The sequence below is a fragment of the Beta vulgaris genome, chromosome 2 (assembly GCF_026745355.1).
Source record: "Beta vulgaris subsp. vulgaris cultivar EL10 chromosome 2, EL10.2, whole genome shotgun sequence".
Taxonomy (NCBI): domain Eukaryota; kingdom Viridiplantae; phylum Streptophyta; class Magnoliopsida; order Caryophyllales; family Amaranthaceae; genus Beta; species Beta vulgaris.
This window is the reverse complement of record NC_079203.1, coordinates 45,258,191-45,271,074: the sequence shown is the minus strand read 5'-3', so window position 1 is coordinate 45,271,074 and position 12,884 is coordinate 45,258,191. Positions and strand designations below refer to the sequence as shown.

Here is a 12,884-nt window from a genome sequence, read left to right as displayed (position 1 = left end):
GGTTCTGTGTTCGAAGCTCGGTGGCTTCTGCCCCGAAGAATTTACAATCTTCTAAGAAGAATAATTTGCAGAAGAGCATTCGCATTGGTGTTCTTGGTGCTAGTGGTTACTCTGGCTCAAAGGTACTGATTTGATTTCTTGTGCATTTCATTTAATGGAAATTTATGTTTAAAAGCAAAATATGCTGCTCCATCTACTGTTGGCAATTTGGTGTTCACCTAGTGTTTTTTTTTTTGGTTAGAAAGGCATGTATTCATTCATAAAATAAAATCCCAGTTAAGGCTTGAACAGCATAATACAATCCATCATTACTATATTATTAGTAAAACTAGAAGGGTGAGAAGTTCCCTACTTTCATTCACCACAAAGGCATCGTTCCTACATTGCTTGGCTAGTTAAAAAATATAGGATCAGTTACTCCAGTTTTTGTGTGATAAGTTTAATTAGATCTGGGTGGGGCTAGTGGTGGTGGTGATGATTGGGTGAGGTAGTGGGTGGTGGTTGTGGCTGGTTGAGGCAGTGGGTTGTGGCTGGTTGAGGCAGTGGGTTGTGTTCGGTGGTTCAGTAGTGGCTGGTGGTCGGTGGTTCAGCAGTGGGTGAGAAGCAATTAATCCTAATAAAAATTACTAATAATAATGATAATAATCAACAATAATTATAATTAACAATAATGATAGTAGTGACTTGTTATAAGAGGTACTCCCTCTGTATTTTTTTTATTTTTCTCACTTAGAATCTTGACACTATTCACAATTAGATAGAATCTTTTAGATTTTTCTCAATATATAAGAACAAAAATAGTCATGTGGGATCGTTTGATTCGTCTCAATGAGTACGTACTTTATTAATATTCAATTATTATAATTTTTACTATATAATGTAGAATAAGTGCATTGGCAAACGTGCAAAGTCAAAGTAGGAAAGATAAAAAAATATAGATGGAGTAACCAACAGGTTAAAAAATCATTCAACTTATTTTTGACATAAATGATAGCAAAGTTGACTTATTTCTGGATAATTAAAAGATTGACTTATTTTTGGCAGATGAGGCAAAAGTTACCTTATTAGAAGCAATTATTCCCTTACAATTAGGTTGTACTTTTTAGTTTGCTTTTACTTTTATAATTACTTTTGTGATGACTATTTTCGAACTTTGTTCAACAGTAAACTGCTGCCGATGAGTTGATGTTGATGTGGTTGCTGTAGACGATCTTATGCATCTATCTTGGCGTGGTTCTGCTCATGGTGGTTCTATCGTTACGTTGACATGAAAATTGACTGAACAATAAATTGCAAATGTAATTACATTTTTGTTAATGGGAAAATTGTATATTTGATAGAGTGATCAAACTCTTGATCTTTGTGCATATCTTGAACATCGAATGTAATTTTGTTGTGGAGTATAATTATATTATTTTGTGTCTTGGTGACTAAAAAACATATTATTGTTCATTTTCATTTTTCTGTGGAAAATTAAAAATTCAAATTTGTTGTATGAAAATTTTTGCATGTTACCCAAATATAAGAACAGTAAAGCCTAAAAAATAACTCCTTTTTAGAAAGAAAACAATTTTTTTTTTCAATTATGTAATTATCACATACTCAATATACAATATTTTTCTTTTATTTAATTTAAAATCAAAAGGTGAATTTTTAATGTTTATTTGATCTTTAATATTTCCTTTAGTAAACTACGCTTCTTTTTTTTAATTTGTACGTAATCTAAGTTATGTACATCTTCTATTGTACTATTTGTTTGAGATATATTGGTGACAAAAATATACTAACTAAAAATGTTACACAAAGAAAAATTTAACATATTTAATAACTTTAGCAGGTTCAATCAAATTCTAGTTTAATTTAGGGTTAATCATAAATAAATTGAGTTGAATAGGATATTTACTTGGTCTAGTCATGTTTTGGTTAATATTTGATTGGGTTATGGTCAGGTTCGGGTTTGAATGCAGATTTATGTGGTCAGGTCAAAATCTGAACTTGCGGGGTGCTGATGAGGTCTGGGGACAGTCTCTCACATGTCGAACCGGGTTTAAATCAGGTTGATATGAGGTTAACCCATGGTCAGATCTGTTTCTGACACCACTAAATGAGAGTTTATCATAAAGTTGAGTAAAATTTGAATTGAGTTTAGAGTATAAAGCAGTGAACTTGACATAGTTGAAAATTATCAAAAAATTAAGTTATATGTCATATATTAAAGTACTAATAAAAATTATCTTGATAGAATTTGTATATGAATTGGAGTATTATCGTGAATTTGGATAATATGTGAATTTGATTTGAGTACAGTTAAAAAACCAGTTCAAAACAATTTCAGTTTAAATTGGTTTCAGTTCAGTTTAGTTTCAGTTTGAATCAATTCAGTTAATCCAGTTACATATTCAGTTCAGTTCAGTTCAGTTGATCGATCAACTTTTCAGTTTTTCACAGTTATTTTCAGTTACAGTTTATTTCAGTTCAGTTGCAGTTCAGTTTTGGTTTTTTATTTACAGTTTATTTCAGTTTCAGTTCATCATTTTTCAGTTGATTTCAGTTACAGTTACTCCCACTTCAGTTTAATTCAGTTCAAATTTCAGTTATTTCAGTTCAACCAGCAGTTCATTAACCAAACTGACAGCTCTAGTGTTGGGTCGGAATGGCATTGAGTCGGGTTTTAGTTGGGTCGGGTGCTAACAGGGTTGGGTCGAAATTGGGTCGGTGATAGCTGGGTTGGGTCACAACTGGGTCGGTGATAGCTGGGTTGGGTCACAACTGGGTCGGTGATAGCTGGGTTGGGTCAAAACTGGGTCGGTGATAGCTGGGTTGGGTCACAACTGGGTTGGGTGGTAACTGGGTTGGGTGATAACTGGGTTGGATGATAATTGGGTGGGTTTAACTGGGTCATTGGCGGGTGAAGTTGGGTGCGGGTCATTTTGGGTCGGAAACAGGTTGGGTCTGGGTCGTTATTCACGGGTGCAACTGGGTACGGGTACAACTGGGTCGCCCAACTCAGGTTGGGTTACTAATTCCACGGGTTAAACTGGGCACGGGTGAACACTGGGTCGGAATGGGTCGGCTTTCCAACCGACCACTCTCGGCTCGGAACATGTTGGGTCTGGGTCGCATGCGAGTTCACCAGTGGGTCGGCCCAGTTTTTGACACCTCTAAAGTCTGCTGACTTCTTGTAGACATCTTTTAAATATGAATATCATTAATTAATTACATCATTACTATTTTTTTTTTATCTTCATGTACTCATATTTGACAACGCATAATTTTAATAATTATTATCTCTAATTATCAATAAGCGAAGATTATAAAAATTAAAGTTGATATATAAATTTTATACGAGATGTATTTAAAAGATCACATGTAATTAACTTTGTTATTCCTTGTCTATAAATCACAAATGATGGTTATTCTTGTCTTCAAATCACGAATAATGGTTAAAGTGATAGAGTATATAAGAATAATGTCAAATTAAAAAAATGTGTACATTTAAAAGGAACATAGAATAATATATCAATATTCAAAAACTACATAGAGAAACAAATACCCAAAATGATTATTCCTTATTTTTGATAATTTAAAAGGGCTATCATCACTACTTATGGTGAAAAAAAAATTTTTATTCCCAACAAGATAAAAGTCAATGAACATGAATTAATTTTAAAAAAAAAGAAAAAACAGACACACAATTTTATAATTTCCTGAAAAAACAAATATACTAATTCATTTAAAAATTGAGGGAATTCACTTTTCAACTTTCAAAAATACTCCTTTATTAAAAAAAACTAACCGTTGCATTTAAATCAAAATTCTCAATTCTTTCTAATTAAAAACAAAAAATCTTCCTAAAAATCAGAAAATAAAAAAGCCAAAAAGACAAAAAAAAAAAAAAAAATCTCACACTCCAAAAATTTTCCTCTTTTTTTTCTTACTTTATTAATAATTATTAATAATTATGAGTACTATACAGCTATACTACTAGTTTCAGCTTACTTCCATTCTTCTTCTTCTTCTTCCTTCCTCACTTTCTCTCTCCTCACTTTCTATTTCTCTCTTCCCTCCAATGTCGCTCCTTTTCAGAGACAGGAGTTCACTCGGAGATTCCAAACGAGAAACCACCCCTCCACCACCACAACAACAACCACAACCACCATCACTACCACCTTCATCTTCTCTCTCCTCTCCTTTCTCCACCGACCTCACTCCTTCTCTCTCTCTCCTCGACCTCCGCGCTTCCGCCTACGAAATCTTCGTCGCCGCTTGCCGCACTTCCTCCGGCAAATCTCTCTCCTCCTCCTCCTCATCATCTTCACCCTCTCCATCTCCCTCATCCGCCGCAAACTCCGCCGCAAATGGTGCTGCAAATGGGGGCGGGAATTCCGGGGGGTTACAACGGTCGATTACGTCGACGGCTGCGAGTAGAATGAAGAAGGCGTTAGGAGGGTTGAGATCGTCTGGGTCTTCGAGTTTAGGGTTGAGAAAGAGTAGTAATGGTAGTAGTAGTAATGGTGGTACTTCTGTTGCTGAGAGTAGTCCTAAGTCAAAACCCTTGACTGTTGGTGAGCTTATGAGAGTTCAGATGAGAGTTTCTGAAACTGTTGATTCTAGAATTCGGAGAGCTTTTCTTAGGATCGCTGCTTCTCAGGTCAGATCTCTTACTGTTTTTGAGTTTTCCAACTTTTTAGGGAGTAATGTAGTTCATTATGCTCATAATTTTGGTGAATTTCTGAGATTTATCTGGAAATTTAGCTTAATTTTAAGATATGTGTACTACTACAGTGTTATTTGTGTGATGCTTGAATTTTTTAATGCATATGTTTGTAATATGTTCGAATTATACTGGGTTTGATTTAGTTTAATTGTTGATCTAATGAATTGGTCAAGCTTAGAATGATGGGAAAGATAAGTTTGAGAAAAGAAATGAAATTTGAGAATTTTTTATTTTTTGTGATGGATTGAATTTGAGATTATTTTTAATTGGGATGTTTGTCGGTAGATTCTATCTTACTTCACGCGAAAGCTATAGAAGAAAAAAAGTTCCTTTTTTTGGACTTTTTATTGGATTCTAAATTGTGTACTATGCGTGTTAATCGATTGGGTTGGTTGGTGAGAGGTATTGGAAGGTGCAAGAATTCTTTTTCTTTTCTTTCTGGGGGTGGGAGTTTAGTTTGTTATGTTTTGATTAGGTTTACTGCTTTATGAAGCGAAAATGAAAAAAGGAAAAGATTTTAGATGTGTAGAGGTGTAATTTACATGTTGTTGCTATAATGGCGCTGAGATGGTGATTGAATCTTGCATTATTAGTTGAATTGCAGTTTGAAATTTTAGTTTTCTTCAGGTAGTGAGGATTGAGGAATTGTAGGATTTGTTTTGCACGAAGGGAAATGAAAATGGAGAGGGGTTTGTAATGGTACGAGACATTTATATTTCATAGGCTGTAGAAATGCCGTAAATTCCCCCTAATAATGTCAAGAATATTAGACAAAATGCCATTGAAATATGCAACTAGCGCAAAAAAAAAAATTATATTTCATCGTTTCTCAAAGGTTGTATGTTCAGTCTGTGCAAAGAAATTTTTATGGGTAAAGTTGTAGCAATGACATGGCTGTTAGCTTGCTTTGAATTACACTATCAAACTAGAACCATGAGGAAGTGTTATGTTTGTATTAATGAGTATATCTATTTGAAAACATAATTCTTTTTTTGTCATATGCAAAGTCTTTGCCCTGTTTCTTTTACTAATCTCAGTCTCTCAAGTGTTAATATGAGTTTGGAGCTAGATATGAGCGACACACTAGCATTTACTGTCTTGATGATCTTGTGTTTTTTTGACGGTGTTTTTATGATCTTTTGACAGCTTGGAAAACGTATTGATAACTTGGTTTTGCCGCTTGAGCTGCTACAACAGCTGAAGTCATCAGATTTCACTGATCAACAAGAATATGATGCATGGCAAAAACGAAATTTGAGGGTTCTTGAAGCTGGTCTTATCTTACATCCTTACCAGCCAATCGGTAAAGCCGATGCTGCTGCCCAACGGTTGCAAAAGATAATTCGTGGAGCTTTGGAGAGGCCTATAGAGACCGGGAAAAATAACGAATCTATGCAAGTTCTTCGTAGTGCTGTAGTGGCAGTGGCTTGCAGAGCCGCTGATGGATTGTCTGATTCTTGTCATTGGGCTGATGGGTTTCCTCTCAATCTCTGTCTCTATGAGATGTTGCTAGAAGCATGCTTTGATATTAATGATGATGCATCAATTATCGAAGAGGTCGATGAACTTATGGACCTGATCAAGAAAACTTGGCCTATTCTTGGCATTAACCAGATGTTGCATAACCTCTGTTTTACATGGGTTCTCTTTAATCGTTTTGTTGCTACTGGTCAAGTTGAAACCGAACTCCTATCTGCCGTAGATGGTCAGCTAGATGAAGTAGCAAAGGATGCAAAGACGACAAAAGATTCAGTATACTCCAAGTTTTTGAGTGCGACACTTACTTCAATTTTGAGTTGGGTAGAAAGAAGATTGCTTGCATATCATGACACATTTGATAACGTAAATATCAATACTATGCCTAATATAGTCTCGGTTGGGATATCAGCAGCAAAAATATTGGTTGAAGATATATCCCATGAATATCGTAGGAAGAGAAAAGGGGAAGTTGATGTGGCTCGTAGCAGAATTGATACATACATCCGATCATCGCTTCGAACTGCATTTGCTCAGGCAAGTTTTCCTGTAGCCATTTTGTGTTTGGCATAGGTAGTTTAGATGCTTTATATCCAGCCTCCAGGTATATGATATATCCCTTTGCATGATGCATGATATTCTTTTTGTGAATTGGGACGTAGAAGTTATAACATGTTCCTGGGGAATGGGATTTGGGGATAAACAGTAAAATGAGACATCTGAGGGAATATCAGGGAGTGTACTATGTTGTCTATGCATGAAGAGATAAAGACTGGTTGTGGTGGTTCTCATCTGAGTAATGTAACTTATTGTTTGGATGCATTGGGTTGGATTGGTCGATGTGAAATTGCCAAGGTTTTTGAGCAGTCCACGATTAGCTTATAGAATTGTGTAAGATTGATGATGGTTGTCACTCGTTAATCTTTCATGTACAAAGTTGGTTATACAGGCTAATTCCTATTCCTTGTTTTATATGCCCATTTGATTCATAATATATTTTTTTTTTTTTGCTTACCCCTGATGATAGAAGATGCACCTGGTTTTTTGAATTGCAGATGATGGAGAAGGCAGATTCAAGCCGGAGAGCATCCAAGAATCAACCTAACCCTCTTCCTGTTCTAGCGATTCTGGCTAAGGATGTTGGCGAGCTTGCTGCTCATGAGAAGAAAGTATTTAGTCCAATATTAAAGAGATGGCATCCTTTGGCTGCTGGTGTGGCTGTCGCCACCCTCCATGCTTGCTATGGCAATGAATTGAAGCAGTTCATTTCCAGCATATCAGAGTTGACACCAGATGCTGTGCAAATATTGAGAGCAGCGGACAAGTTGGAGCAAGATCTTGTTCTGACAGCAGTTGAAGATTCAGTAGATAGTGATGATGGTGGCAAGGCAATTATCCGTGAGATGCCTCCATATGAGGCTCAAGCTGCCATAGCCAATTTAGTCAAAGTGTGGATGAAGATGAGACTGGACAGAATGAAGGAAGGGGTTGACAGAAGCATACAACAAGAGGTATACCCTATCTAATTTACCTTCATGGAGGTTATTAACTTAATTTCTTTTACCACTCATACTCTATCGGGAATAATAATAAGAATAAGATTTTCACATAAACAAGTGATGTTGCCATTGTTAAGTTATACCCTCAAATTCCTTGATAGGCTCATAAGCTACCAATTAGCACATGGCAGAAATGGTAGTTTAGTTTTAGAAGCCAGAGTGGGCTTTACCGTTCTCTTGAGTTGGATTGTACAATAACTCTTTTGGGTGGAGCAAATTTATTTGGAATATTATGCTTAATTTTAGTTGAAGCCTGAAGTGAGATTTTCCACATGGCTACACATCTTTTGTCCCAACATCTGCATATTTGTATGCTTATCTAAGGGATAAATACTGAAAAGTATTGTAAACAGCACCATGTATTTGCTCCATTGCTAATCCTGAGTTCTTTGAGGGACATTGTATCTTACCATATACTTACCATTACCATTGGTGCCTTCGCACCTGAAACTACTAACTACAAATAGAATGTTTCAAATGCACCCTTCATTGTCACCATCTGCTACACTGCTGCTTCTCAAGATCTAAGTGGAGAACAGCTAAATGGGATAATTGATGCATAGTCATATGACCAGCGTCTTACATGGTTTTTTTTTTCTTAGAAGAGAACCAAATAGATACAAGGCCAAGGGTGGCATATGTATGATGTTCTGCCTTTCTCCAATTCTATTGTGAAATTTCCAAGATATGTCATCTCTAACTGTGTAGGAGCCATGACCCTTTGAACCTAGATATGCACTGTGATGCATGTAGAAGTGTTTCATGTGGTGTCCTGTGTATCACTTCTGTGGTTGAGCTGTTATACTTGAAATCATTCTCCCTTCGTAGCAGAATGTTTCTTATTATACTACAACCTGAAGTTTTGGTCTGGCATATAAATTAACAATGTTTCAAAATTGTTAGGTTTGGAATCCACGTGCTAGTCAAGAGGGACTTGCGCCATCGGCTATTGAGGTTCTTCGGATCATCGATGAGATTTTGGATGCATTTTTTCAGCTACCAATCCCAATGCATCCACCACTGCTTCCGGACTTGGTATCTGGCCTTGACCGATGCTTACAGTACTATGTAAGCAAAGCCAAATCTGGCTGTGGTATGTTCCTGCAAATCTGTGCCTTATCTCTCTGAATCTCTGTTTTTTATTGACATCTTAATCTTCCCAATTCGCTTGTCACAGGATCAAAGAATACACATCTGCCAACTATGCCAGCATTGACCAGATGTCCAATAGGGACTAAATTAGGTGTATTTAAGAAAAAAGATAAACCATTAAATTCTCAGAGAAAGAGTTCTCAAGTTGCCGTGAATGGGGATGCTGCTTCCGGAGTACCACAGCTTTGTGTGCGGATAAACACCTTGCAAAGGATCCGGACAGAATTGGAAGTTGTGGAGAAAAGAATAATTACCCATTTGAGAAATTGTGAGTCTGCTCGTGAAGAAGACTTTTCCAATGGCTCAGGGAAGAAGTTTGAGTCAACGCCAGTAGCATGCGTAGAGGCGGTTCATCAACTTTCTGAGGCTGTAGCTTACAAACTTGTTTTCCATGACCTAAGCCATGTCCTGTGGGATAATTTGTATGTTGGAGATGCATCATCTTCAAGAATTGAACCTTTCCTGCAAGAGCTGGAGCAGAACTTATTGATTATATCAGACACAGTGAATGAAAGAATTCGCACACGTATCATTACCGACATCATGAAAGCTTCATGTGATGGGTTTTTGTTGGTTTTGCTTGCCGGTGGACCCTATCGTGCCTTTTCCCAACAGGATTCACAGATCATAGAGGATGATTTCAAAGCTCTTAAAGACCTTTTCTGGGCCAATGGTGATGGATTGCCTGCTGATGTGATTAATAAACTGTCGTCTACAGCAAGAGAAGTCCTTCCTCTCTATCGGACTGATACAGAATCTCTCATTGATCGTTTCAGACGGGTGACAATTGAAACTTATGGCTCTTCTGCCAAATCCACTAGGTTTGGGTTTCCATTACCTCCTACTTCAGGCCATTGGAACCCTACTGAACCTAACACATTACTGCGCATCCTGTGTCACAGGAATGATGATTCCGCTTCAAAGTTCCTTAAAAGGACTTATAATCTGCCTAAGAAACTGTAGTTAATGATGTTTGCTGTAATTTGGTTCTGGTACTGGTTAGCGAGCAGCAATTGCCTTGAAAAGTTTTGTACATCACTAAACTAAACTTTGGTTAAACACCAGTGTGAAGTTGGGCATTCAGTAAAAAAGAAAAAGAAGCTTAGATCATATGGAGATGAAGACCAAATAACCTTCGAAGCTTCTGCCGGATAGTATCTAAGCAGTGGCGGATGATCGTTACATGTATGTGGATTGTAGCAATGGTGTATTTTGGCTCAGTTTGAAAGCTTTTGCAGCATTGATTTGCGAGTTATGTGCTCTGCACTATGTTTATTGTTCCCCTCGGTCCAGATGTTCCGATACTTCTAGTACGTAGTGCAAGCGCAGGAGGTTTGATAGTCAATCTACTAGTGTTCATACTGCTATTTGTATGTATTATATCCATCTCTCATTTATTATGTAATGTAATTGAAACCATAATTCTTTAATCAAAGATATTCATTATTGTTTGTTGATGCCATAGCCCTTGTTAACCATTATGGTGTGTACTGTGTAGTGGTACTGTGGTAGGGTAATCGACGGAATTGTTAGTAGAAAAGCGGCACCTAACTTAGTAAGTTAGTGGCATACTTCTGCAATTGTACACAGAGATGGGAAGTTTAACAGTGTCTATATACTAATCTTTCGTCAAATATACTATTCAAATATATTCTTTTTCTGAAATGGGAAAATGATTCACGCACTGCTTAACCAGTATTTCTAATAATGATAGGATTGGAAAGCCTGCATACATAATATTAGTCATATACTCATATATGCATGCCATGCATGCGAAAGTAAATAAAAAAGGAAGTACAATTGTACTTTTACATCTAATAATCTCAAACTAGTTCTTAGGCTCGGGCTATGCCCCAGGTAAGAAAAAATTTCATTTATTAATATAATACTTTATGATAATAACAATAAATACTCCCTCCGTTTCCTAAAGATCTTCCCACTTACTGTTACTACAGATACCAAGTAAAGTAGGAGAGAGAAAGGGAGTAAATTGAATTAATAATGTAATGGTGGACCATATGATAGTGACATGAGAGGGTAAATAGGAAAATTTGTTTTGCCAAATAAGGAATAAAGCAAAAGAGGGAAGATCTTTTGGAAACACCCTTAAACGGAAAGAGGGAAGATCTTTAGGAAACGGAGGGAGTACAACTTAGCCTAGTGGTTAAGAATTTAGTATATGTACTTGAGGTCTCGGGATCAAACCCTATACTATACAATTTCTAATTTTTTTTTATTGTACATAGATTACATGAACTAAAACTCCCTAGTGGTAGTACTGTAATGGTCAACAATGCTCTTCAAATGGTATCATGCATACATAATTAATTTTAATGAACATGCAAATTTATTTACTTTAAGGGATATGTTTAATAACATTAACTAATTACAACAAATATTTGTAATTTTGTGGAAACATGGATCACTAAGAGATGTTGGATGAGATGGTGATTCTTTGAAAATCCTTACATAAGGTCAAGGGTTCAAGCCCAGGCTTTAGCATATTTATTTATTTTTTAAATAATGACTACTTGACTTTATTGGTTAACAGACACATGGCAAAATTCTGGTGGCAGGAGGAGGGTGCCACGTGGCGCTTCGACGTTGTTACGCACGCCTTTTAATATATATGTATAGATAATATGTTAGGAAATTTGTGCACAAAATTCCTCTAAGGGTATATTCTTCCCATTTTATTTTCAGTTCAGTTCAATTCAGTTCCTAATTTATTTCTCTGATAATTTATTATTATTATGAATTTATTATTAATTGAATAATATTTTTGTTATTATAATTATTATTGAATATTAACATATTATGTTATTAAAACCTATTATTATCAATTAATGTTTATTATATTATATTACATTAATATTGTTATTACTACTGTTTACTAATTAACTTATATTTATTAAAAAATTATATTTATTAATTAATGATAGCTAAATTATTATCATTACTATTAGTTATAATTTAATTCAGTTTAGTTCAATTGTAATCAGTTTGGTTCAGTAGCAATCAATTCGGTTATGTTGTTTTATACCGAATAGAACATGCACTAAGTTCATACGTAGCGAAATTCATCAATATTTTTTTTTTTTTTTTTTTTTTGATTAGGAAATTAAGTCAGCCCAAGGGCTAACCCCTACTAAGGCTACTAGCCTTGTAGGAACTACCAGCACATTGGCTGGTAAAGCATGCAAAGCATGCTAAGGAAATACCCCAACATAATGCTGGGGGTAAGGATCGAACCCCTGACCTCAAGGATCAGAGGGGAGTGCTCTACCACATGAGCTAGCTCCTCATCCTTAGCGAAATTCATCAATATAATATTGTTAGCATCATTTTGTAAATTAATTTAATTTGATTACCATGTAAGTTAAGGTACTTTGGTCTTTTTATGTTGACACCAAACTCTACAAAAGGTAGCATATAGAATAGAGATATTGTACAAGTTATTCTATTTTTTAGAAATTAGACCTAATATTACAACATACTTTTAATATCCTAGAAACATTAATCGTTGTATCATCATATATATATATACATACATTATATGATAGTTTATGTGATTGGGGGTACAATTTTTTCCGAATGTTGCACATAAAAGCAAATCTAGAGTATTTCAAGCAGATTCTTTAATTGTTGAACTTTCTAGCTTCTACACTTAATATGACTAAATGCTCTATGAAAAAAAAAATGTCAATTAGATCCATACATGGTCCACTCAAATCATTGGGCATGTTTTAGTTTCTGAGCACCGTGGAACCCCAAATTTTAATCTCAATCCTTTCCCTCACTCACCATTCGTTGCGTACTCCATCACAAGCCATCTTTGCTATCCATAAAAGAAATGAAAATTGACATGAATAATATGAAATTATTCTGAAATAATTCAAAGTTGAAATAATTTTAAAAAAAGAGTGTTAAAAATTGAGATTATTCATGTTAATTTTCCTATAATAAATCAATAAAGTCGT

At 35.6% G+C, this 12,884-nt stretch overlaps 1 protein-coding gene across 1 annotated transcript; it reads left to right on the top strand.

The window, feature by feature from the left end:
• Positions 1 to 3,935: 3,935 nt before the first annotated feature.
• LOC104885410 (hypothetical protein) lies at positions 3,936 to 10,361 on the top strand. The gene is made up of 5 exons (XM_010670108.4): positions 3,936 to 4,651; positions 5,864 to 6,730; positions 7,249 to 7,704; positions 8,656 to 8,845; positions 8,930 to 10,361. The coding sequence occupies exons 1-5, from the start codon at positions 4,070 to 4,072 to the stop codon at positions 9,865 to 9,867; spliced, it is 3,033 nt and encodes a 1,010-aa protein (XP_010668410.2). The 5' UTR covers positions 3,936 to 4,069; the 3' UTR covers positions 9,868 to 10,361.
• The last annotated feature ends 2,523 nt before the right edge of the window (positions 10,362 to 12,884 follow it).

What these genes read in the sequence shown, in the direction of transcription:
- LOC104885410 (XM_010670108.4), top strand. Translation starts at nt 4,070, where the DNA reads ATGTCGCTCCTTTTCAGAGACAGGAGTTCACTCGGAGATTCCAAACGA. An exon ending in TTCGAACTGCATTTGCTCAG is followed by an intron (nt 6,731 to 7,248) that starts GCAAGTTTTCCT and finishes TTTGAATTGCAG; the next exon opens with ATGATGGAGAAGGCAGATTC. An exon ending in ACAGAAGCATACAACAAGAG is followed by an intron (nt 7,705 to 8,655) that starts GTATACCCTATC and finishes CAAAATTGTTAG; the next exon opens with GTTTGGAATCCACGTGCTAG.